At 49.5% G+C, this 26889-nt stretch overlaps 1 protein-coding gene across 2 annotated transcripts in view; it reads right to left on the bottom strand.

The window, feature by feature from the left end:
* Positions 1-1901: 1901 nt before the first annotated feature.
* LOC125437893 (solute carrier family 12 member 9-like) overlaps positions 1902-26889 on the bottom strand; it is a 95172-nt gene continuing 70184 nt past the window's right edge. For both annotated transcript variants that reach the window (XM_048505942.1, XM_048505943.1), the window contains exons 11-13: positions 15780-15954; positions 8091-8237; positions 1902-1960 (exon numbers count right to left, since the gene is read on the bottom strand). In XM_048505942.1, coding sequence (XP_048361899.1) covers positions 1938-1960; positions 8091-8237; positions 15780-15954 — 345 coding nt within the window. In that variant the 3' untranslated portion in view covers positions 1902-1937. The remainder of the gene's footprint in view (positions 1961-8090; positions 8238-15779; positions 15955-26889) is intronic.

Below are 26889 nucleotides of genomic sequence, written 5' to 3'. Positions count from 1 at the left end.
GTGGGGAGAAGGGAAGGGAAATTGTAAGCCCTCTTTGAGTCTCCTTAATGGAGAGAGAAAGGAGGGATATAAATCCAAACTCCTCCCTCCCTCTTCTTGCTTCTTCTGGGCCTCCTGTTGGCAAAGAGAGGAGAGTGAGACCTGAGTAGGCAGCCCTCGTTAGACTTTCACACCACTGCAGTTGCTATGGAACCACAGAGGGCGTGCGCTGTGACAGAGAGAGTTCATATGGGGAACCTCAATTCACACGCTATCTGTGAGAAAAAGATCCTAGCGCGGGCTGGCTGCTTAAAAGTTATGCTTCACCTCGGCAATTGGGTGCGTTATTAGAAGTGCCCTTAACTTCTCTGGGAGAAAAGAAGTAAGGCAACCAGCCCGGGTTAAAAAAAAGTGTAGAAAGCGTTTTCGGGTTTATTGCTTGCTGTCATCCTACTGCGTGGAAACAAACTGGAACCGGTCGCGGGCGAATCTCTTCGGGCCGACCAGGCTATGCTGTGAATGCAACAATGATTGTGCCATAAAACACAGGCGCCGTTAGCAGGCTGCCGCTAATCGTGCCATTCGGGATACCCCAAAGCTTACTGGGAAAGACCACTTGGATCCAACTGTGCCACCTTAATCTTTTACTCTTTCATTTCCACAAGGAGCCGCTGAAAAGTGTCCAAGCCGCCCACCCACCCCACCCCCAACCCCAAGCAGTCTCCATCTTGTGACAAGGTTAAATTCTTGGAGCTCCTCTGGTCTTCCCAGGACTTCGCCTCTGTGGGAGGAGGGCAGAGAATCCCAGCTCCAAGGGACACAGCAAGTTAAAGACATCTTTGTGATAAAACACCTTTGGCCGCGAATGAGCGTTTTGCCACGCAGGTATGACCTCCTCTCCAAGTCGGTCTTCCACTGCTAACGTGGTCCATCAGGGGGAAAAGACCAAACTTGAGCAAAGCCAATCAGGGAGCCGAAGCTTGGCTTGTTTCCAGCTGATTTAGTGGCCCAGTGGCTACTTACCACCCTTAGGTCACAACGGGTGACAAGCAAGTCAGTCACCACAGTCCACAGACTGTGTCTTCATGGCGGCAGAGCTACAAAGTCTCTGTGCTGGTGACGGCGCCGCCCCTGCACCATAGAGGGTGGGGCCCAGTCCACCGGGTGAGCACCTCCACTTGTTCCAGGTACCGCTGGTAAAGGCTGGTATCGGGCAGGGGGCCGGGCAGGTAGAGAAAAGCGGACGGGTGGGGAGCCGAAGTCTGCTCTGCTTTCGCTTGAATCAGCCCGATTGACGGGCGCTCTTGCAGTAAGTCAGTCCGAGACGCATAGCGACGCTTGCCGGGGAAGTTGAGGTCGCTCTCGCTCGCGGGCTCTCCTTCTCGAAACTGTGCCAGTGCGGAGTGGCCACCACGTTGTCCCATCAAGTAATCAGTGTGGATGGGGACCCACGATCTTTGCGCGCAGGTCCTTCAGGAGCTGCTGCAGCTTGTCCCTCTGGCTGCGGGGCGGTGCCGCCTCTCCACGCCAGAGGAAGAAGAGCCGGCAGCGGGTCTCGGGCGCCAGGCGCTGGGTCATGGCCAGGATGCAAGCCATCTGGGAGCAGGAAGAGGCTTTGCAGGTGTCCACGTAAGCGCCTCCGCCGTCCCGGCCGCAGCAGGTTGATGGGCCAGAATTCGCTGGCGAGGGGTTGGGCCCGCCCACCCGAAGCTCCTGCAGCGCTTCAGGTCATGGGAAGGAAGCGGCCAGCATCACGCTATTGCGCTGCATCTTCCACGGCGTCTGCGATGGCGCCCGCGTACTGCATTCTCGCTGGGGACAGTAACTGGCGCTATGGCTTTCCGAAACCCACACGGGTGGGAAATTGAGCCAATGCTGCATCCTTGCTGTCACTAAAGGCGAGGGTGTTGGGACAGAGCAGCCCAGTGGCGGTGTAAGTCGCCAAAGAAACCTGTGAGCTACGGTGTTAATGCGATACCTCCTGTGAGAGAGGGACAGAGCAGCCAGGAATAAATCCAATCTTCACATACATGCTAAAAATCCAAACTTCACATACACATGCTAAATACAGGTGTTAGAAATAGGGAGCTAAGCGTGGTCAAAATTCACCCACGCTGATTCTTGTCAAGTGAATAGTTGCTCCCCACAGACTTATCGGGTTTCCCCCAAAAGAAACTGGAGACAGGTTGACTAGATTTCTCTCTCAAATCCACAGCTAGCTTCAAGACCAGGAGTACCTTAGAGACAAGCAGGGAGTTTTTTAAGAGTGAAAGCTTGAGAGGAAGCTGACTGAGGAAGCGTTAACTCTCGAAAAGCCGCATTAACCAATCCGAAAATCTTGGTGGTCCCTTAAGATGTTGCTGTACTTCAAATCTAGCTCTTCCACCTCATAGATCCAACACAGCTACCCCTCTGAAACTATCACACGAATATGTTTAATAGATTTAGTTCCTCCAAAATGGTTGCCACCAGCAGTGGCAGCATTGCTGTATTTTGATTGGCCCCAGCCTCCCCGGTTCCCCTCGGACCAACAGTAGCTGCCCCTCATTGGCCAGAACCGAAAACTAAGATGAATGGGCACCCAGCGTGCTTCCTCTTTCCCTTTGGAGGCCCTGCTGCTGACCCGACTCCCTAACTCTGCAGATCACACAAACATTTTATTATTTACAGTGCAATTAGTAGGCAGATTATTCCACCTCTAAGTCCATTGAAATGAATGGATTCTAGATTGAAGAAGAGTTTGATTTATACCCCACCTTTCTGTCCTGTAAGGGAGACTCAAGGTGACTCCTATAAACTCCCTTCCCTTCCTCTCTCTCCCACAACAGGCACCTTGTGAGGTAGGTAGCAACAGTGGCGTAGGGAGGTTAAGGTATATTCGTGGTATCTAATCTGGAGGAACCCGGGTTTGATTCCCAGCTCTGCCGCCTGAGCTGTGGAGGCTTATCTGAGGGAATTCAGATTAGCCTGGGCACTCCCACACGCCAGCTGGGTGACCTGGGTCACAGCTTCGGGAGCTCCTTCAGCCTCACCCACCCTCACAGGATGCTTTGTTTGGGGAAGAGCAAGGAGATTGTAAGCTCCTTTGAGTCTCCTGCAGGAGAGAAAGGGGGATATAACTCCAACCTCCTCCTCCTCCTCCTCCTCCTCCTCCTCCTCCTCCTCTCTTCTTCTTCTTCTTCTTCTTCTTCTTCTTTCTTCTACTACTACTACTACTACTACTACTACTACTACTGTCCACCTTTAGGGGTTGCCAACTCTGGTTTGGGACGCTCCTGGAGATTTGGGGAGAGGGAGCCTACAGCAGTGGCATAGGAGCAGCAGTGGCATAGGAGGTTAAGAGCTCATGTATCTAATCTGGAGGAACCGGGGTTTGATTCCCAGCTCTGTCAGCCTGAGCTGTGGAGGCTTCTCTGGGGAATTCAGATTAGCCTGTGCATTCCCACACACGCCAGCTGGGTGACCTTGGTTGGGTCACAGTTTCTCGAGCTCTCTCAGGCCCCACCTGGCCTCACAGGGTGTTTGTTGTGAGGGGGAAGAGCAAGGAGATTGTCAGCTCCTTTGAGTCTCCCCGGGTGGAGAGAAAGGGGGGATATAAATCCAAACTCTTCTTCTTTCTAGGTAGGGCTGAGAGAGCTCTGAGAGAACTGTAACTAGCCCAAGGTCACCTAGCAGGAATGTAAGAGGCACGGAAACACATCTGGTTCACCAGATAAGCCTCTGCCACTCAGATGGAGGAGGGGGGAATCAAACCTGGTTCTCCAGATTAGAATCCACCTGCTCTTACCTACTACACCATGCTGGAGTAACATACATTAGAATTGCAACTGCTAGTTACCTATATACTGTTCACTTCGCTTTCTACCCTCCTGGGTTCATGAGGCAGCTCACAATCATATTTGAATCAAGATACTTTGTACCCCCCCCAGTAAATGCTTATTGGCCCACCTCCGCAATTGTGTTATCTGTACATCCATATGTTTTACTGCATTCTTAAGTATTTCTACATACATTTTAAATGCTGTTTGAATGTTTGAAATGTTCTAATGCTTGGATGCTTGCTGCCTTCGGGGGGTCCCTCTCTGAATGGAAAGGTAGAACAGAAATGGTTTAAAACAAATAAATACACACACACTGAGATAAAATGACTTTCTAAAACCACAACAATACAAAAAAAATTCCATTAAAAGCCTGGTAGAAAGAAATGTTTCCCCGCATCTCTGCAGAACCTATGGAGTCTCTTTTGGCAATGGCATAGCGAGTAGGGTGTGGGATGAGATGGAGCCCTAGCACCACTATCTTGGGGGGCGCATTGCAGAGCAGTGCCCCCCCCCCTGTAATTGTGCCTCCAGCCCCTGAACTCCCCTGTGGAGTCTAGGGCAGTGGTGGATCCAAAATTTAGTAATAACAGGTTCCTCGGCCAACCCCCCCCCCCTCAGCAAGGGGCAGAGGCTGCACCTAGGCAAACCTGAGCCCTGGACAAAACCTAAGTTGGATGTCTCCCCATGGGAAGCCAATTCTCCACCACGACCCCCAAATTTTTTTTTTGCACCAGGTCATTTCTAAATCATCATCACATTGTAGAAAATGCCCCATCTCACAAATCTGAACACAGCAATGGTGAAACACCACAGGTTTTGATAGAGACTGGTGAGATAAAAGGTACGTAAAGGCTGAGAATCCATGAATTGCAGTACCATTGTATATACTCATGTATAAGTCTAATTTTTTCAGCACATTTTAATGCTGAAAAGCTCCCCGAATTTATATGGTCATTAAATTTTTTGTGTGTTTCTACTTTGCTGGCCAGCAGAAGTAGTTTTTATGCTAGCAACAATTAAATTTCAGGGTACCCCTCAGAAGACACTCCTGATGATACCAGCCAAGTTTGGTAAAGTTTGTTCAGGGGTCCAGTTAGCGGGACCCCCCAACGGAGGGTGCCCCCATTCCCCATTGTTTTCAATGGGAGTTAGTAGATGGGGTTACCCTTTGAGGGTCCATAACTTTGGACTCCTTCTGAATCAGTCTTTTCACCAACCTGGCTGGTCTCATCAGGAGAGTCTCTTTATGAAACCAGCCAGGTTTGGTGAAGTTTGGGCTCAGGGGATCCAAAGTTATTGATTCCCAAAGGGTGCCCCATCCCCATTGTTTACAATGGAAGCTAATAGTAGATTTTCAATTTCTGATAATATCCCTCTTAAAATCTAAGTTGGGTTACATTTGGACATACAGATGATGATGAGGAATCCAGTTCTTGAAGGATTTTAACCTTTGTGTTTTAGCTAAGGTTGCTGATTGAGCTAAGGTTTTTGTACTTTTAAAGTTATTGTTGATACCATATTGTTCTTGTTGACCCTCTTTCCACTTACAGAGCTAATTTATTGTTTTTTCTTGAAATAAATATCCAAAAACATTTTAACCTACTGATGCCTCAATTAATGTAATTTTATTGGTATCTATTTTATTTTGACATTTACCAGTAGCTGCTGCATTCCCACCCTCGACTTATATAATGCGAGTCAATAAGTTTTCCCAGCTTTTGTGGTAAAATTAAGTGCCTCAACTTATATGTGGGTCGACTTATACACATGAGTATATAATGGTACCTGAAAGGGATTAACCCAGTTCAGGGAGTTACATTATTAGTCTCATTGCTATATGGAACCTGTGAAAAGCATGGCAGCTGTGAAAAAGGCAAACTCTATGCTGGGGATCATTAGGAAAGGAATTGATAATAAAACTGCAAAGATTGTCATGCCTTATATAAAGCAGTGGTGTGACCGCACTTGGAGTCCTGTGTCCAGTTCTGGTCGCCGCATCTCAAAAAGGATATTGAGGAGATAGAAAAAGTGCAGAGAAGGGCAACAAGGATGATTGAGGGACTGGAGCACCTTCCCTATGAGGAGAGGCTGCAGAGTTTGGGACTCTTTAGTTTGGAGAGGAGACGTCTGAGGGGGGGGATATGATTGAAGTCCATAAAATTATGCATGGGTAGAAAATGGACAGAGAAATTTTCTCTTTCTCACAATACTGAACCAGGGCATCCATTGAAAATGCTGGGGAAGAATTAGGACTAATAAAAGGAAACACTTCTTCACGCAACGGTGGTTGGTGTTTGGAATATGCTGCCACGGGAGGTGGTGATGGCCACTCACCTGGATAGCTTCTTTAAAAGGGGCTTGGACAGATTGATGGAGGAGAAGTCGATTTATGGCATACTCTCAATCTTGATCCTCTTTGATCTGAGATTGCAATGTTTTAGCAGACCAGGGTGCCTCAGGAGCAGCAACAGCAGCAGAAGGCCATTGCTTTCACCTCCTCCTGACTGTGAGTCTCAAAGGCACCTTGGTGGGCCACTATGCAGTAGCAGAGAGCTGGACTAGATGGACTCTGGTCCTGATCCAGCAGGTCTTTGTTCTCTTATGTTCTGTGTTCTAACTGGAAACTGAACCAGCATACAGATGCTCTGACTCACCAGGGCGCATTGCTCAGGGGACATATAACAAATGTCCTGGGCTGAGGGCCATTTAGTCACGCGGGGTGGAAAATTGTCCCTCCCTCTTGGTGCAAAAGTTGCTTGGTTGTGGTGGGGAGGGCAGTTGCGTTTCATAGTGGGCAGCTTCCACCAGCTGGAAAAAACCTTCCAGATTTTGCAATCGGCTAAGCATTTTCCCTATATATGCCTTCTCTGTCTACTACCAAGATGTGGGTCCAAAGTCCTAACGGCTTCAGGTGGGCACGAATAACACGGAACAGCGCCTCTACCAAGTCACATCCAAAACGATCCATGTATCATTTTATATTTATTTAAAACGTTTTCATCAGCCTCACCTTGCTATCCAAATAGGGATTTCCCTTCAGGGCAGCACCTGTTAAAACATTTCCATCGCTAAACGTATGCTTATTTTTTTTTTAAAAAAAATTAAAACAGTGTTTTTTAAAATAATCTCAAAACATAAAAAGACATCAACACCAAAACCAAGGAGGAGAGCCAATAACTGTTGTGGGAATATACCGTCAAGGAATCAAAAGTCTTCGGCCATGGGTGGAAGACAACGGTAAGGGGAGACAGACTAATCGAGGGAGGGAGTGGAGCCCAAGTGCTCGCAAAAATCAGTAACTGAAAGTGTTTTTTCTTGGATTACCACCTCGCCTCCAGACTCAGAGGGGTAGGGCACAGGTAAAATCTAGCCCATCTTTGTGTTCTCCAGATGTTATGGATTGAGCAGTTCCCATCATCCCATGCCAGCATGATGCTGGTGCAGGGGATGATGCTGGGACTGTAGTCCATAACATCTGGAGGGTCAGCGAGCTCTGACACCCATGGGGTAGGGTGTCCCAAGCTAAGGGTCTCTGAAGATGGCCCAGAGGGCAAGCAGGCCTTCATATGGGAGAAGACAGTCCCATCTCGATACAAGCTGGGTCTCCACCAATTGTGTATCTATTTAGCCCCTCTAATTTAGCTAATCCTCTAACTGGGGCAAGGTGCTGCTCTGCAATATCTCCTAGAAGAAAATTCTTGGGTTGGTTCTGCTCAGTGGAGACCTCTTTTAAACTGGGGAAGAAAACTGGGATAGTCTACAGGTGGTCCACCACGGAACCACGGATCCTCTCTTCTCCAAAGACTACGACAGGACTGCTGACCAAGGTCTTTACGAGCATGCACCCCAGCAACTAGAAGAAAGCAGCTGGGGCGCAGACACACCCAACTCCCTGACCCCCAAAAGTCTACGGGTGAGACATCAGAACCCCCAAAAGTCTACGGGTGAGACATCAGGACAAAAGTCTACGGGTGAGACATCAGGAGCAGCAGTGGCGTAGGAGGTTAAGAGCTCGTGTATCTAATCTGGAGGAACCGGGTTTGATTCCCTGCTCTGCCGCCTGAGCTGTGGAGGCTTATCTGGGGGATTCAGATTAGCCTGGGCACTCCCACACACGCCAGCTGGGTGACCTTGGGCTAGTCACAGCTTCTTGGAGCTCTCTCAGCCCCACCTACCTCATAGGGTGTTTGTTGTGAAGGGCAAGGAGATTGTCAGCCCCTTTGAGTCTCCTACAGGAGAGAAAGGGGGGATATAAATCCAAACTCTTCTTCTTCTACTACTACTACTCACCTAGGCCAGAGATGAAGAGCAGTTGTTGTGTGCCGTGTCGGACAGAGTCGGACAGGTTCAGGTTAACAAATGCCTTGATGTTCAGCCTGTCCACGAGCTGCAACCACGAATCGTATTGGGGCGGCAGGGGATCCGCGGGCAGAGAATCTAAGAGGAAGGGTAGAGGGTTAGCTATTGCCTCTTGGGACTTATTGGCAAAAGAAACACATGCAGGAAGCCTGGACTAAACTTTGAATGCACAGGGATGGATAAGGAGAGGGGAAAGATGGGGAATTGGTGAAATCTAGGCAGCTCTGCAGGAGTTGTGATAAACCAGGGGTGTCAGTCTGCGAACTCCTCTCCAGATAGCAGGATTCATAAAGTTCCCATCATCCCCTGCCAGCATGATGCTGGCAGGGGATGATGGGAACTGTAGTCCATAATATCTGGAGGGCTGTGAGTTTGACACCTATGTGCTAAACCATCCACTGGGGGGGGGGGGCAAACACTTGGGTAGGGAGAAGTAACTTGCAAAAGGAGAGGCTGTATGGTACAGAGGTTAGAGAACCAAATTAGAGTCAGGGAGACTAAAGCCGGGTTCGAATTGTTGCTCTGCCAGGGAAGTTCACTGGGTGACCCTGAGCCAGTAACATTCTCTTAGCCTGCTCTACCTCAAGGGGTTGTTGTGAGGGTCAACTGAAGTAGGGTAGATTGTTTGAAGTGGCTCTGTGTCTCCAATGGGGAGACGTGTGGTGTAAATGGAAAATGGAAACGACAGGTATTGAACATGGGAGAGAGCCCGAGTGGTTAAGAGCAGGTGCACTCTAATCTGCAGAACCAGGTTTGATTCCCTGCTCTGCCACTTGGGCTGTGGAAGCTTATCTGGGGAACCAGGTTAGCTTGTGCACTCCAACACATGCCAGCTGGGTGACCTTGGGCTAGCCACAGTTCTTTGGAGCTCTCTCAGCCCCACCCGCCTTACACACATTTGTTGTGGAGGGAGGAAAGGAAAAGGAGATTGTAAGCCCCGTTGAGTCTCCTTACAAAAGAGGAAAGGGGGGATATAAATCCAAACTCTTCTTCTGCATGCCAATTTAAAGATCACACACGCACACGCACACCCTGCCTCCAGAGAGCCAGCGTTGTGTAGTGTTCAAGAGCAGGTGCACTCTGACCTGGAGAACCGGGTTTGATTCCCCACTATGCCACTTGAGCTGTGGAGGCTTATCGAATGAACCAGATTATCTTGTGCACTCCAACACATGCCTGATGGGTGACCTTGGGCTAGTCACAGCTCTATGGAACTCTCTCAGTCCCACCCACCTCACAGGGTGTTTGCTTTGGGGGGAAAGGGAAGGGAAAGGAGATTGTAAGTCCCTTTGAGTCTCCTTACGGGAGAGAAAGGGGGGACATAAATCCAAACTCCTCCTCTTCAGTGGCGTAGGAGGTTAAGAGCTCGTGTATCTAATCTGGAGGAACCGGGTTTGATTCCCAGCTCTGCTGCCTGAGCTGTGGAGGCTTATCTGGGGAATTCAGGATTAGCCTGTACACTCCCACACACGCTTCAGCTTGGGTGACCTTGGGCTAGTCATTACAGCTTCTCGGAGTTTCTCTCAGCTCCTCTGCACTCCACCTCACAGGGTGCTTGTTGTGAGGGGGAAGTGGGCAAGGAGGATTCTCGTCAGCCCCTTTGAGTCTCCTGCAGGAGAGAAAGGGGGGATATAAATCTAAACTCTTCTTCTGGGCCTCCTGTTGGCAAGAGAGGAGAGGAGACTGAGCAGGCAGCCCGTTAGACATTCACACCACTGCAGTTAAGCTAAGTGGAACCAGCAGAGAGGGGTGCGTGCCATGACAGAGAGAGTTCATATGGGGAACCTCGAATTCACACGCCACCAGGAAAAGATCCTAGCAATGGCCAAGCTGCTTTAAAAGTTATAAGCTTCACCCTCGCAGGCAATTGGGTGCTATTAGAAGTGCCCCCAGAATCTCTCTGGGAGAAAGAAGTGAGGCAACCGGGTTTGATTCCCCACTATGCCACTTGAGCTGTGGAGGCTTATCGAATGAACCAGATTATCTTGTGCACTCCAACACATGCCTGATGGGTGACCTTGGGCTAGTCACAGCTCTATGGAACTCTCTCAGCCCCACCCACCTCACAGGGTGTTTGTTGTGGGGGGAAAGGGAAGGGAAAGGAGATTGTAAGCCCCGTTGAGTCTCCTTACAGAAGAGGAAAGGGGGGATATAAATCCAAACTCTTCTTCTGCATGCCAAGAAGATGTTCTACCACTGAGTTGCAGCCTTTCCCTTATTCAAAGATGTATCTATAAAACTCAAATACCCCACATTTCAGACAAACTCACACATCTACCAAAGATATGACAGGTTGGTATTGCTGCCATTTCCCACCTCTGCCCCACCCTCCCAAACAACAGCACCACCTGTTGGAAAGTTCATAAGCATCCCGTAACTGCAGCGCCAAAGACAATGGCCAGCGGGGGGCCCAAATCCACCTACTGTAGCCAGAAGCGACACAGACACTCACAACAGACGACACAGACTGCGGAACGTCTTTGAATCGGGTTTTCATCCTTTTGTTACATTTATCTGATTGGCAAAACCATTATTTTTCCGCAGGCCTATTTAAAGATCAGCACAGAGTGTTCTTGTGCTGCGATATCGGCTTCTTGCTCTGTCATACCCACAAAAACTTTGACCGAATTTCCCCAATGAGGGCTGTCCGACAGCATCCCCAAACGGCACTTTGTGGCCAATGGGCCATTTGCAGAGAAGGTTTGCAACTGGTTTGCAACTGGTATTAAGTCACCCCCTCCTCTGTGCAAAAGGTTCACAACATGTCTCGTGCGGCAGACATCGCTCTTGTGGTAAATTTCGTCTCGACGTACAACATTCTCCGGACATCTGCGTACAATAATCGCTTAGGATTTGGATCTCTCTCTCTCTTTTGGTGTGGTTGAAAAATGAAATTAACAATCCTCGTTCGTCTCCCCCTTTCAGAAAAATCCATTAGTCACCATGGAAACTAGAAAGGCTCCAGGAGGGGCCCGTTCGTGGCCTTCACAAAAGCGGCTACGAAATCAATTTGGGAGTACAAAGGACAGGCGTTAGGCAAAAGCGAGTAACGGTGCATGTTGCGTGCATTTGGTTGGCGTATGCGCATCTGCCATTGGCGCGTCCGTGAGCATGTTCGCTCTGAAAGGCTCAAGCGCGGCAGGACACAAGCGAATGAAGCCCAGGCTCAGGACTGACTGGCCAGTGTCCAAATCTGCCTGACATCACAGAGGCCACAGCTGGGCGGCTTGAGAAACTTCTCCCTAACTGACGTCTCAAGTTTGTGTCCAGCACGTTTCCGGAGTTGATGATGAATCTGCCAACATAGAATTTGTAACCCGGAGTGCAAGACACTTCCTAGCCCTTGTGTGCTCACTGTGACATCTGAAACTACCAGCAGACCCCCTGCAGCAGTGGCGTAGTGGTTAAGAGCAGGTGCATTCTAATTGGGAGGAACCGGGTTTGATTCCCCGCTCTGCAGCTTGAGCTGTGGGGGGCTTATCTGGGGAATTCAGATTAGCCTGTGCACTCCCACATCTGCCAGCTGGGTGACCTTGGGCTAGTCACAGCTTTTCGGAGATCTCTCAGCCCCACCCACCTCACATGGTGTTTGTTGTGAGGGGAGAAGGGCAAGGAGATTGTAAGCCCCTTTGAGTCTTCTACAGGAGAGTAAGGAGGGATATAAATCCAAACAACAACTACTACTACTACTTCGTCCTCGTCCTCGTCCTGCTGCTGCTGCTGCTGCTGCTGCTGCTGCTGCTGCTGCTGCTGCTGCTTCTTCTTCTTCTTCTTCTTCTTCTTCTTCTTCTTCTTCTTCTTCTTCTTCTTCTTCTTCTTCTTCTTCTTCTTCTTCTTCTTCTTCTTCTTCTTCTTCTTCTTCTTCTTCTTCTTCTTCTTCTTCTTCTTCTTCTTCTTCTTCTTCTTCTTCTTCTTCTTCTTCTTCGGCACAGCAACTAGGGTGGGGCAGTCAAGGTACGTGCCCTGGGCATTTCTTGAAGGGGGCTCCCTTGGCCGTCCAGCCCCTCACCGCCAAGAATTCCACTCTGCCCCAGACAGGTCCAGATTTAAACTGTGGGCTCAGCCTCCAAAGTTCATGGGGTCAGTGCATGCAGATTAACACGAGACCCAGCCAGGCCGAGGGCGGCGGCGGGGGGTGTTCAGTGCTTGCCCTAGGCACTGTTTCCTATAGAGACATCTCTGCTGATAGACAACATAACATAGATACATGCACAGTTTTGATGAAGCCATAAGGGCAACATTGACCACATATTGCTTTCCACTGCATCAGACCCTTGGTCTATCAAGAGGAAGTCCAGTAGCAGCTTAGAGACCAAATAGGATTTGGGTATAAGCTTTCATCAGTCAGTACTCCCTTTGTCAGATAGAAGGAGGGATTGAGATTCCTGAGCCCTTGTAGCCCGGTCAGAAGGCAGGAGGGGTATTGTGGAGAACAGAGTCAGGATGCAAAGAGACAATGCAGCAGCTATCCTGTCTTCTGACCGGAATTATAGGGCTTTGACTCTCAAAAGCACAACATGGAAATGTTGTTTCCTGTCAGAGGAGGAAATATTCTTTCTTCAGTGGTTAATAAAAGTTAGAAAGAGGTTATTATTTATATCGATGCAAAGTTAACACTGTAATACAAATGTGCAAACTCACAAACAAACAGCCCAATATTAGAAGGCTTTGGGCTGTTTGTGAGTTTGCATATTTGTATTACATTGCTGCACTTTGCATCACATTATAAATAATAGCATAACCACAACATTGGCCACTGGAGAGTGTTTTGTTTTTTGTTGTTGTGGGTTTTCCGGGTTGTGTGGCCATGATCTGGTAGATCTTGTACCTAAAGTTTCGCCTGCATCTGTGGCCGGCATCTTCAGAGGTGTGTGATCACGGACACACAACCCGGATAACCCACAACAACCAGTTGAATCTAGCCATGAAAGCCTTTGACAATACATTGTTTTGTTTTTCTTTGTTAGATTAAGAACAAAAGAACATAAGAACAAGCCAGCTGGATCAGACCAGAGTCCATCTAGTCCAGCTCTCTGCTACTCACAGTGGTCCACCAGGTGCCTTTGGGATCTCACATGCAGGCTGTGAAAGCAATGGCCTTCTGCTGCTGCTGCTCCCGATCACCTGGTCTGTTAAGGCATTTGCAATCTGAGATCAAAGAGGATCAAGATTGGTAGCCATAGATCGACTTCTCCTCCATAAATCTGTCCAAGCCCCTTTTAAAGCTATCCAGGTTAGTGGCCATCACCACCTCCTGTGGCAGCATATTCCAAACACCAATCACACGTTGCGTGAAGAAGTGTTTCCTTTTATTCTTTGGCTTATACCTCTCCATTTTTTCAGGTAATGTTGTTTCCTCTGTGCCATGAGACTTGACTCTTGTTTTCCCACTACAGATCAGCATAGCTACCCACCATCAATGTCGGTCTTGTTTCCTCTGATAAGTAACATCTCTCCAGGGTCTCAGGTGAAAGTTTTCCACATCTCCTGCTACTTGGTCTTGGAGACGAACCTAGGTTTTTACACCCCACTTTTCTCCATCTTGAAGGCCTCTCAAAGCGACTTACAGTCATCTTCCCTTCCCCTCCCTGCAACAGACACCATGTGAGGTAAGCAGGGCTGAGAGATTTCTAAGAGAACTGTGACCGGCCCAAGATCGCCCAGAAGGCTTGGTGCCATTACGGCCAAACTAATTAATCTTATAAATCGATGTCCACAAGACGAATTTGAGGAGAAACGGAGTCCTTATTTTTTTATACCAATCTGATCTGATCATGTAAAAACAAAACAACATGAAGACGGAAACTCAATAATGTTTAAGATATAATAAATGAGCTAGTAAAAATGCCTAGGAGTACACAAATGATAAAGATTCTAAAACCTTATAAAGCCGTGTTAGTAGGGAAAGTGCATTTTAGTGCACTCCAGATGCCTATTATGAACTCCATATTCTTATCAGCTCTCGCCAGCATGGCCAATTGGCCATTCTGGTAGGGGCTGATGGGAATTGGCCAATTGGCCATTCTGGTAGGGGCTGATGGGAATTGTAGTCCATGAACATCTGGAGTGCCATAGGTTCGCCACCACTGTTATAAAGTCTCTCTAATAAATAGAAAATGTTATATTGGGATCCATTATGTAATATGTGCTTAATATAATGATGGGTAGATTTCTTCTTTGATGCAATCTTGTCTGTTTTCAATTACTTCTCTTGCTTCTTTTTTGGTTTGTTTAATGTAAGTTGAAAAATAATTAATACATATATATAAAAAAGATCACCCAGAAAACTTCGTGTGGAGGAGTGGGGAACCAAACCCAGTTCTACAGATTAGAGTCCGTCGCTCTTAACCACGACACTACACAAAGCAAAGGCCCTCCTCTGGGGCCAGGGCCAAATCAAAAGTCTGGATTAGACTTCCAGGCGTCAAGGGGCCCTTCCCCACTTACCCTAAGCCCCGCGCTACTCGAGGAGAGTAGCGCGGGGTCCCTCGGCGCTCCCCACTGAGAGGGGCGGCGACAGCGCAGCCGCCCCGACGCTGCTGCTGTCGCGCCCCTTAGCGCGCGGTATCCCTGGCGCTCTTTCAAAGGGCGCCTTTTGATGACCCCGTGCAGAGCGCGGGGTCGTGGGGAAGCCCGAGCGCGCGCCAGGGATGCTGCGCGCTCGGAATTGCGGGCAGCAGCCCTCGGGAAAAGGTAAGTGGGGAAGGGCCCAAGAAGACAGCTGGGTAACTAATCCAGTTGTTTGGATTTACTTTAAGGCAGGGGTCTGCAACCTGCGGCTCTCCAGATGTTCATGGACTACATAAGAACATAAGAACAAGCCAGCTGGATCAGACCAGAGTCCATCTAGTCCAGCTCTCTGCTACTCGCAGTGGCCCACCAGGTGCCTTTGGGAGCTCACAGGCAGGAGGTGAGAGCAATGGCCTTCTGCTGCTGCTGCTCCTGAGCACCTGGTCTGCTAAGGCATTTGCAACCTCAGATCAAGGAGGATCAAGATTGGTAGCCATAGATCGACTTCTCCTCCATCAATCTGTCCAAGCCCCTTTTAAAGCTATCCAGGTTAGTGGCCATCACCACCTCCTGTGGCAGCATATTCCAAACACCAATCACACGTTGCGTGAAGAAGTGTTTCCCTTTATTACTCCTAATTCTTCCCCCCAGCATTTTCAATGGATGCCCCCTGGTTTGTGAGAAAGAGAGAAAAATGTCTCTCTGTCAACATTTTCTACCCCAGGCATAATTTTATAGACTTCAATCATCTCCCCCCTCAGACGTCTCCTCTCCAAACTAAAGAGTCCCAAACGCTGCAGCCTCTCCTCATAAGGAAGGTGCTCCAGTCCCTCAATCATCTCTCGTTGCCCTTCTCATGGCCAAGTGGCAGGGCTGATGGGAATTGTAGTCCATGAACATCTGGAGAGCTGCGGGTTGCAGATCCCTGCTTTAAGGGGAAAACCAAGGAAGAATTTCATGACTTGGGTGCGTTAAAACTTGCCCCAGTTCGCTGCTCCTGACACGGACAAAAAAGGCAGGGGTTTAAAACTGGTTAATGAATAAACAGATACAATAATGAATGCCCCACTGTTCCGCCCACTGCCCACCCCCCCTGCACACACACCGCACCTAAATTATCCAGCTCCACATGGCCAAGCACGTACAAACCGCTTTTCTTCAAGTCATTAATGAAGCTGATCAGCTGTAGAGAAGACCGTGGGTTCCGCACCATCAGCAGTACTTGGGGGCGCCAGAACTTGACGTGCTCTTTACGGATGTCCAGCATCAGCAGGTATTTGCGCACCTGGCAGGGAAAGAAGCAGGATGCCCGTCAGCCACATGTACGTGTGTGTGTGTGTGTGCGTGCGCGCGCGTGCACGTTTTTACAGCATCAAAAGTGGATCCAGGGATTCGCTCGCTGGTGGAGACGTGGACACGAGGTTCATCTCGCTTGCAACTCGGAGGCAATTGCCACGAGAAGCAGCTTAGACCTGGGACTATGGCAAAGCCCAAGGCTGTGAATGTCAGGAGTGAAGGGTCAGGTAAGAATGGAGAAGGTAAAAAGCAAGGAAGGGGACTGTGGGACGGTTCAGACATCACACTGCACGGTGGCTTGGCATGGCGGGAACAAGTGGCTGTAATCGAAGGATGCCGGGATCAAATATCAGGCTCATTCCTGGCTGGGAAAGGAAGCACAAACCAGAGTTTTGGGGAAGTCACATGAATGGTGAGAGATGGCTTGAGTTAAAAGCGAGTGTTGCAGAGGCTGACTGAAAGGAATAAAAGGCAACCAAATTGGTCAAAGGTCTGGAATCCCTGCCCTACAAGGAGAGACTTAGGGAGTTGGGGATGTTTAGTTTGGTGAAGAGAAGGTTAAGAGGTGACATGGCAGCCATGTTTAGATATTTGATGTCATGTTGGTGAGGGAGCGAGCTTGTTTTCTGCGGCTCCAGAGACTAGGACCAGGAGTCATGGGTTCAAGGTGAAGGAAAAGAGATTCCACCTAAACATCAGGAAAACCTTCCTGACAGTGAGAGCTGTTCGACAGTGGAATTCACCACCTAGGAGTGTGGCGGAGTCTCCTTCTTTGGAGGGTTCTAAAGAGAGGCTGGGTGGCCATCCGTCAGGAGTGCTTTGATTGGGTGTTCCTGCATTGTAGGGGGTTAGACTTGGTGGCCCTTGAGGTCTCTTCCAATTCTATGATTCTATGAAAAGCATGGTATAGACCAGTGGTTCTCAACCTTCCTAATGCCACGACCCTTTAACACAGTTCCTCGTGTTGCGGTGACCCCTAACCCTAACATTTATCCATTTTACAGATGGAGACCACTGATGCAGAGAGTCTTAGGCGACCCCTGTGAAAGGGCCGTTCGACTCCCAAAGGGGTCCCGACCCCCAGGTTGAGAACCGCTGGTATAGACAGAGAGTGCGACATAGAATCACAAAGTTGGAAGAGACCACAAGGAAAATCAAGCCCACCTCCCTGCCAAGAACCCCCAGCTAGAAACTCAATTCCCAGGTATATTGGGGGATCCCAATTTGGATCAAGACAGTGGTGAATAAAAAGGGGGCTTCAGTCCCCCACCCCCTTGCACTTTTAGAAGAAGAAGAGTTTGGATTTATATCCCCCCTTTCTCTCCTGCAGGAGACTCAAAGGGGCTGACAATCTCCTTGCCCTTCCCCCCTCACAACAAACACCCTGTGAGGTGGGTGGGGCTGAGAGAGCTCCGAGAAGCTGTGACTAGCCCAAGGTCACCCAGCTGGCGTGTGTGGGAATGCACAGGCTAATCTGAATTCCCCAGAGAAGCCTCCACAGCTCAGGCGGCAGAGCTGGGAATCAAACCCGGTTCCTCCAGATTAGATACACGAGCTCTTAACCTCCTACGCCACAGCTGCTCCCTTTGCAGAGCTGAAATGGTCCTATGGAGACACTACTGGTTAAGTTACATATCTCCCTTCTACTGAAAGCCTGGGACAACTAGGAAAACACGGGCAGCTTCCTGAAGAAGGTCGATTCCCCACCCACCATTAGACACGCGATCCTCACGGCAAATACCCCGGGGTCCTGCAGAACTCCCCACTACACCAGCGGTGACAACACAGCGACAACGCAGTCACCCCGATTCTGCCGCTCCTCCCACCCCTCAGCGCGCGTCATTTCGGATCCTGGTCGGAAGTGCACCTTTTTGAAACCGCGTGCCGAACACGGAGTAGGGGGTCCCCCCCCCGCTTTCACTTTTGAAGTGGGGAAAGGGTAAGGTGACCAGATGGTCACCTTTGTGATCCGGGACGGGGGAAGCGGCCGGGCGCGCGCGCAGCCGCAGGAGCACACGGCCTTCTGGGGCTTGCCGTTTACCGCCCTGTCACAGAGCGGCAAAGGGCAAGCCCCAGAAGGCCATGCGCTCCTGCGGCTGGGCGCACGGGAGGCTGCCGCACTGCCTTGCGCCCCAGAAGGCAGTGCAGCAGCCTCCCAAAAAATCGGGACAATTTGCAGAACCCGTGGGACGCGGGACAAATTGTTTAAAGGCGTGACGGTCCCGCCAAAAGCGGGACGGCTGGTCAGCCTAGGAAAGGGCCCCTGTTTCACAAACTTCCTCAATCTGACGAAGGCAGTTGTGACTCCCGAAAGTTTGTACCCTGCAAATCCCGTCAGTCTTTATGGTGCCGCTGGATTCAAAGCCTGAATTTTCTCAAAACCATCCTGGCAGCTCATGCGATCACACAAACGTTTCAGCTCCGGAATGGGCAAAATGAGGTTCAAATTTTGTGGGAGGCAAAATGTTACCTGTTTCCCGTCACCAACTGCCCCCCTCCCCCCCCGGCAAGCTTCCCTCCATTCTGCCGCAGCCAGTGATGATGAGCGGGGGGGGCAGCGTGAGCAGAGGCAGATGGGGAGCGTGAGGGTAACGTGGCACCAGCTTGTCAAACCGGGGATTGGCAGGAGGAGGGTTCCACCTGAGCGCCCCGTTGCCCGTGCTGGCGCTGAGGGGATAACGAGGGCTCACAGCCACTGACGGGACCATATGTTGGTGGTTCTGCCTCGATGGGCGGGCGTAGCGCCACGCGACTGCCAGTTTGAGCCAGACTGTGAGCGCCTCAGTGGGCATGAGGAAGGCTGGGTGTGCCGGCCAAGCACCCAGGTGGTCCCGTTCAATTCAGGGCGAGTCTGCGCACCTGTATTTTTCGTTCACGCATGTTTCGCACACAGGCCCCGTACAATGTAGGGTGTGTCAAAGTAGCAACAGCAGCGAAGACCATTTCTAAATCTAGCCGTTGATTTTAAACTTCCCATACCCTCACCTCATGCCGTCTTTGGCCTTCATTTGCCACTATAGCCACTTCACTCTGTGCTATTTATTTTATTTTATTTATTGTTTAGATTTGTACACCGCCCCATCCCCTAGGGCCGTGGTGGCGAACCTTTGGCACTCCAGATGCTATGGACTACAATTCCCATCAGCCCCAGGCCATGCTGGCAGGGGCTGGTGGGAATTGTAGTCCATAACATCTGGAGTGCCAAAGGTTCGCCACCACGGCCCTAGGGGCTCTGGGCGGTGTACAACAACATCAACATATATCCAGTTCATCATAAAATAAACAATTATTACATACATTAAAATCCATTAAAACCATTAAAACAGCGTGTAATACGATAATAACAGGCGACCCATAACCCAATTAATTAAAAAGCCTCCCCAAAAGCGAGGGAATGTATTGGACTCCCTCCTTAGGAGGGTAACGTAGATGTAAACAAAAGAATGGTTAAGGTAAATGAGTAAAGCTGGGGCGCCTCTTAATCAGCTTGCATTGGACACTCCAGCGTCTCGGTGGAACAACTCAGTCTCTAGCAGGCTCCCATGGAATTCATTAAGGTCCCAAGCAGGGTCTGGACAGCTGGAGGAAGAGTGTTCCACTGCTGGGGCCAGGGCCGTGAAGCGCTCTGTCTGCGGTGTGGAGTGCCACAGTCAGATCATTGAGGGGCCAGGAACCACCAGCAAATTGGCCCTCAGTTGCCAAAATGGTCCCCAGTTTACAACAGTGCTGCCCATTGACTTCTTAAAATTCCACTTCTCCTTAGAGTAGCATGTGCCATTACAACTTCTTCCAGTTTGCAACGAACATATGAGGTAGGCTAGGGGTTTCTGGGGTGCAGAGTTTCTGGGGTGCATGGGGAGCTCCCCCAGGTCTGTGGGCAACGTTAACTGCTATCCCACAATGCCTTTTCTTATGCCTGAAATGCTGCCTTGCTTGTCCATTCTCTTCATGTCCATTTATAGAGGGGTTTCTTTCTTTCTTTCTTTCTTTCTTTCTTTCTTTCTTTCTTTCTTTCTTTCTTTCTTTCTTTCTTTCTTTCTTTCTTTCTTTCTTTCTTTCTTTCTTTCTTCAAATCCCCTCAAATCTCACCTTTTCCAGAAAGCCAGTCACGATAAGCTATTTCTTATGCCAATAAAGGTCTATTGTTGTTGATAAGCTATTTCTCAAGGAGCTCGGGATAACTTACACGGTTCTCGTCTCCTCACAACAACCCAGCGAAGTAGGCCGGGCTGAGAAAGCGTGACTGGCCCGAGATCACCCTGAGAATTTCCAACTAGATGGGGATTTGAACACCAGTCTCCTAGTTCAGTGGTGGCGAACCTATGGCACTCCAGATGTTCATGGCCAATTGGCCATGCTGGCAGGGGCTGATGGGAATTGTAGTCCATGAACATCTGGAGTGCCATAGGTTCGCTACCACGGTCCTAGATCCTAGCTCAGGGATTTCACTGTGGCACGACACTGGTTAATAGTTCAGTCCTCCTACACAGATGAAATGGAATATACACCAAGAGCTAATTGCCAGGGCTTGGATTCATTCATTCATGGTTACTTCTTCCACTCTCGTAATTTAGACAAGGAGTCCCCACTTTTTAAAGCCTGCGGACACATATGAAATTCTGGCACCACATGGTGGGCACAGCCACAAAACGACTGCCACAGGAGGTATATCCAAAATGGCTGCCACAGGAAATGTAGCCAACCACAAAATGGCTGCCACAGGAGACGTAGCCAATCACAAAATGGCTACCACAGAAAGTGTAAATAACCACGAAATGGCTGCCACAGGAGACGTAGCCAATCACAAAATGGCTACCACAGAAAGTGTAACTAACCACAAAATGGCTGCCACAGGAGACGTAGCCAATCACAAAATGGCTACCACAGAAAGTGTAACTAACCACAAAATGGCTGCCACAGGTGTAGTCAACCACAAAATGGCTGCCACACGTTACCTTCTGTGACACATGGAAAAAACTTGTTGTGTGGGGGCAGCTACTGTCAGGAAAGGTGTCAGCAGGTGTGATGGTGCTCAAGGGAGCCATGTTGGGGACTCTTGACTTGGACTGTAAATTCCCTAGGGCAGAGACCTGTCCCCTTTTGCTTTTTCCACTCTGAAGATAAGATGCGCCTGCCAATGTTGCTTTATTCACAAGCAGCATCCCCTTGGGTGAGCATGCCGGGCAGAGCATGGCAAAACACACCAGTGCAGCCCAGACGCAGCTGCTGATTCACACATCAGACTCAACACACTCAAGTCCACAAAAACCTCTGCCCCAATCCAATGCTTTGGTTTTCAAGGTGCTGCGAACAGATCAGTCCTCTGAAAGACACGCGCTCTTGAGAGAATCACAGGACAAATGTTTGCCCCAGCCCCGGCCTTTGGGCCGTTCTGGCTCAAAATGGCTCCCTGGGCACAACATACAAAAAAAACCCCCAGCCACCCCCTTTTTTCCCCTTGGTCCTGAGCACCAGCCACTGCCTGCCTCCGTGTGTGTGTGTGTGGTGTGCGTACGCGCGCACACATCACTCAGACAAGCCAGGGCTCGGGGCAGGCTAATGCATTTATGTTCTCAGCTGCCGGCATTTGTCTTCACTACTGAGGACATGTGCATTTGATCAGCGGACGTCGGGGTAACATCACCCCGGTGAGTAAATGTTATTACCCCAGACGCGCGGCGGAGAAACTCATTCTTTCTCTCCCGTTCTCAACCTGCACCCCCCGCCCCCCCAGCATCCAATCTGTCACTGGCTTCCGGCCAAAACCCCGGCGCTCCTCGGGGTTGCGAATGAGAGGTTGCAAAGAGAAAATCCCCAAACGGTGTTTTCGACGCCTGCTTTTATCCGCCAGCTCCGGGCCTCTTTTTTTCTATATGTAAGCTGCCAAAATGAATTGTGCAGGACTGACGGTTGTGGGTCACCTTTGCGACCCCTGCTGAACAGGAAAAGAGGTGAAGGAGAAAACGAGAGAGAGAGAGAGAGAAACAGGGAAAAAGAGAAGTGAAGAAGAGAGTTTGGATTTATATCCCCCTTTCTCTCCTGCAGGAGACTCAAAGGGGCTGACAATCTCCTTGCCCTTCCCCCCTCACAACAAACACCCTGTGAGGTGGGTGGGGCTGAGAGAGCTCCGAGAAGCTGTGACTAGCCCAAGGTCACCCAGCTGGCGTGTGTGGGAGTGCACAGGCTAATCTGAATTCCCCAGAAAAGCCTCCACAGCTCAGGTGGCAGAGCTGGGAATCAAACCTGGTGGCAGAGCTGGGAATCAAACCCAGTTCCTCCAGATTAGATACATGAGTTCTTAACCTCCTACGCCACTGCCTTTCTTTATGTTGCCAACTTCCAGGTAGGAGTTGGAGATTGCCTGGACGACAGAGATCAGTTCAATGTATTGTTGAAGGCTTCCACGGCCAGAATCACTGGGGTGTTGTGGGGTTTCTGGGCTGCCAGCCACAGATGCAGGCAAAACGTCAGGAGAAAATGCTACTGGAACACGGCCATGCAGCCCGGAAACGGCACAACACCCCAGAGATCAGTTCGTTTGGAGCTAATGCCTGCTTTGAAGGATGGACTCTATATCCTATTAAAGTTCTTCCCCACACCATGCCCAACTTGCCAAAAGTCTCCCAACTCCAGAGCTGCAACTTAATCTTTCTTTCTGATAGGGTCAGTTCACCTATAAAACTCCACGGAGCCCAAAATGGTAAGTGTAGATCTTAGCTCCCCTGTTGTATCCTAACAACAGCCCTGCAAGGTAGATCAGGATGACAGAGAGGCACTGACCCAGATCTTTTGCTATATAGCATCCTTAACCCATGCATTACACCACTCCTTCCAGGATATTTTGGAGTCTGAAATGGAAGTCAGTGGTCGAATCCCCACTACCGTCTTAGCCAGGTTTCAGAACACAAACTAACCAGGTTTGAGGGACGACCTCCCCATTGCTTGCGTGGCAGATTCCATTTCTGGTGCTCGTTCCCCCCGTTAACCTGCGTTCCGGCAGGACCTGGTTGCAAGTGGCATAGACCCCATTAACACGGTTCAGAGCTGATCCGAGGGGAGGGATGAGGGTTGAAACCCTGACTCGTTTCCTGCCCTAGAGTGTGACACGGAATTCGGGCAACCAATCAGCGCTGCGATGCCCGCACAGCCTTTCCTTGGTTTCGTTTCCGCTTTTGCAATTGGCCAGCAGAAGGGGACGTAAATATTAAACAGTCAAACGCGCAACTTTGAATCGTTCATGATTTACACAGGTAACGATTAACTGTTTGCACAGTTAAACGTTAAACTTTTACACGCTGGTTTTTTTTGATCACGCCCCTACAATGTACCTTTCCGCCGTGGGAAAAGGTCCCTCCCCATCAAGGCACGCCAGCCAATCAGGGGAGACCGGCGAAGCGAGCTCGCCTGGTATTGGGGATTGCTAAGAGTTCTGCAACCGGATGTGTCTGCTGTGTGCTCGCGGCGGTGGGGAGGAAGAAACTCTGATGAAGAGGACACAGTTTCACAATGAACAGGTTTGGATCTGCGTGCAAATTTCAAGTGGGGATTCGACCAGTCTCAAACCTTGCTGGGCAAAAGCCACACCTGGCCCCAGACACTTTCTAAAAATATTTTGCGGGTGCCAGAGAAAGAGTGGTTGGTAGCAGGGTGACCAGAGGCACCACGTTGGGGACCCCTGCAATAATGCATCCCCAAGAGCAGGAAAGAAGAAGAGTTTGAAGAAGAAGAGTTTGAAGAAGAAGAAGAAAAAGAAGGAGAAGAGTTTGGATTTATATCCCCCCTTTCTCTCCTGCAGGAGACTCAAAGGGGCTTACAATCTCCTTGCCCTTCCCCCCTCACAACAAACACCCTGCGAGGGAGGTGGGGCTGAGAGAGCTCCGAGAAGATGTGACTAGCCCAAGGTCACCCAGCTGGCGTGTGTGGGAGTATACAGGCTAATCTGAATTCCCCAGAGAAGCCTCCACAGCTCAGGCGGCAGAGCGAGGAATCAAACCCAGTTCCTCCAGATTAGATACACGAGCTCTTAACCTCCTACGCCACTGCTGCTCTTAGTTTGGGTTTACACCCTGCCTTTCTCTGTGGAAGGAATCTCAAAGCGGCTTACAAATCCCTTCCATTCTTCTCCCCACAACAGACACCTTGTGAAGTAGGTGGAGCTGAGAGAGTTCAGAGAGAACTGTGACCGGCCCAAGGTTACCCAGCAGGACTCGTGTGGAGGAGCAGGGAAACAAATCCAGTTCACCAGATTAGTCTGCGGCTCATGTGGAGGGCTGGGGAATTAAACCCGGTTCTCCAGATTAGAGTCCACCTGCTCTTAACCGCTACCCCAAGCATGCCCCTCGTATAGCGTGGAGTGCTGGGAACAGTTCTAGGCCAAGCCACTGAGATCAGACCCTGGCGCGGCATGGCAGGACTCGGCTCGGCTGCGTGGGCCAGCAAGACAGCAGCTGAGTAATAAGAATATTCCATTAAGCACTAAAGGGAGTTTTTAAGCGCTGGTTTTATGACACCACAATTAAAAGGCTGGGCTGGGCAGCGGGCCCAATTTACTGTGGCTGGGAACGAGTCCCAGGGAAAAGAGGCATGGCGGTGGCGGGGGGGGGGGGCACAGAGACGGTGCCAGCGAGAAGGACAACTCGGCTGTTACAGAGAGATTCAAAAGGGCAAGTGTCCTCCTCCCCCCCCGCCCCCCGCCCATGTAGAAGGCCCAGGCAAGCTGCAAAATTAATTACGATGCTGGAAAAATTGATCTGGACTAAACAGACACGTCTACCTGACTCTCTGTTTTGCAAACAAGTAACGGAGACCTAGATTCTCTAACCAGAGGGCAAGACGAAGTTCTTATGTCAGCGAAGATTTCTCCCCGGTCCAAAAAGAAGAGGGGTTTGAATTTATACTCTGCCTTCCTCTCCTCAGGGAGACTCAAGGTGGCTGACAAACTCCTTTATCTTCCTCTCCCCACAACAGACACCTTGGGAGGCAGGTGGGGCTGAGAGAGAGACGGCTGAGGGGGGATATGATTGAAGTCTATAAAATTATGCATGGGGTAGAAAATGTTGACAAAGAGAAATTTTTCTCTCTTTCTTACAATGCTAGAACCAGGGGGCATCCATTGAAAATGCTGGGGGGAAGAATTAGGACTCATAAAAGGAAACACTTCTTCACGCAACGTGTGATCGGTGTTTGGAATACGCTGCCACAGGAGGTGGTGATGGCCACTCACCTGGATAGCTTTGAAAGGGGCTTGGACAGATTTATGGAGGAGAAATCGATGTACGGCTACCAATCTTGATCCTCTTTGATCTGAGATTGCAAATACCTTAACGGACCAGGTGATCGGGAGCAACAGCCGCAGAAGGCCCTTGCTTTCACCTCCTGCATGTGAGCTCCCAAAGGCACCTGGTGGGCCACTGCGAGTAGCAGAGTGCTGGACTAGATGGACTCTGGTCTGATCCAGCTGGCTTGTTCTTATGTTCTTATTAGTCCTGAGAGAGCTGGGACTGGCCCAAGGTCACCCAGCAGGCTTCATGTGGAGGAGCAGGGAAACAAATTTTGTTCACCAGATAAAAGTCCACCGCTCACATAGAGGATCCAGGAATCAAACACGGTTCTCCACGCTGGCTCCAGGCACGATGAGCTGATTTTCCCCTAATGGGGAATCCTATCTTTTCTGGTTGGGGGCATCAAAGTTTCCAAATATCTTTTGAAAATCTATTCAAATAGAGAATCAAGGGCTGGGTTTGAAATCTACAGCACACAGTAGATGGTAAACATTAGAATGCACTCAAGAGAGCCAGCGTAGTGTAGTGGTTAAGGGCAGGTGGATTCTAATCTGGAGAACCAGGTTTGCTTCCCCACTCCTCCACCTGAGGGGCAGAGGCTTATCTGGTGAACCAGATGTGTTTCCGCACTCCTACGTTCCTGCTGGGTGACTTTGGGCTAGTGACAGTTCTCTCAGAACTCTCTCAGCCCCACCTCCCTCACAAGGTGTCTGTTGTGGGGAGAGGAGGGGAAAAGAGCTTGTAGGTCACCTTGAGTCTCCTTTTTATTATTATTATTATTATTATTATTATTATTATTATTATTATTATTATTATTAATAATAATAATAATAATAATAATAATAATAATAATAATAATAATAATAATAATAATAATAATAATAATAATAATAATAATAATAATAATAATAATAATAATAATAATAATATTTAATATACCGCCCTATCCCCGGGGGGCTCAGGGCGGTGCACAGTGTAAAACATCATATATAAAAACATAAATACAATATAAATCGCAATTAAAACCTAAAACAGCATCCCACGAAACCCTTACATAACCCTCCTAAAAAGAAATGAAGAGAGAATAATGAGTCCCGATGATGTTAGGGACCCATGAAAGAAAGGTGGGATATAAATCCAAAATCATCTTCTTCTATCCTAAGGTAAGGCTTAAAATGTCTCCAAATGATCCATGCTGTGTGACACAGTTGCCAGGGAAGTAAAACTCTGGAAATGATTGGTTGAGCAACTGTGATGTCACAGAAAGGCAAAGGAAGTCTCGTTTCACATTCCACTTCTTCCTTCCCTTCTCCGAACGCCTTCTGTTCAGGACATGCACCTTTCTTGAACGTTCCTGGCAGCTCCTTGCCTCAGTGGCCAACCCCTGGATTGCGCCAGAGCAGGGGTCTGCAACCTGCGGCTATCCAGATGTTCATGGACATAACCATGCTAGGCAGGGCTGATGGGAATTGTAGTCCATGAACATCTAGAGAGCTGCAGGTTGCAGACCCCTGTCCCAGAGTCCCCTCATCAGTGAAAAAGGACCACATTCCTTGCTCCTTTTATCCACAATATCCACCAGCCACGTCCTCAAAAGCTGGGAAGAAGCAGACTAGGGGGGGAAGAACCGGAAGTGACAGTCT

This window comes from Sphaerodactylus townsendi, linkage group LG08, assembly GCF_021028975.2.
Source record: "Sphaerodactylus townsendi isolate TG3544 linkage group LG08, MPM_Stown_v2.3, whole genome shotgun sequence".
Taxonomy (NCBI): Eukaryota; Metazoa; Chordata; class Lepidosauria; order Squamata; family Sphaerodactylidae; genus Sphaerodactylus; species Sphaerodactylus townsendi.
This window is presented reverse-complemented; position numbering and strand designations above follow the sequence as displayed.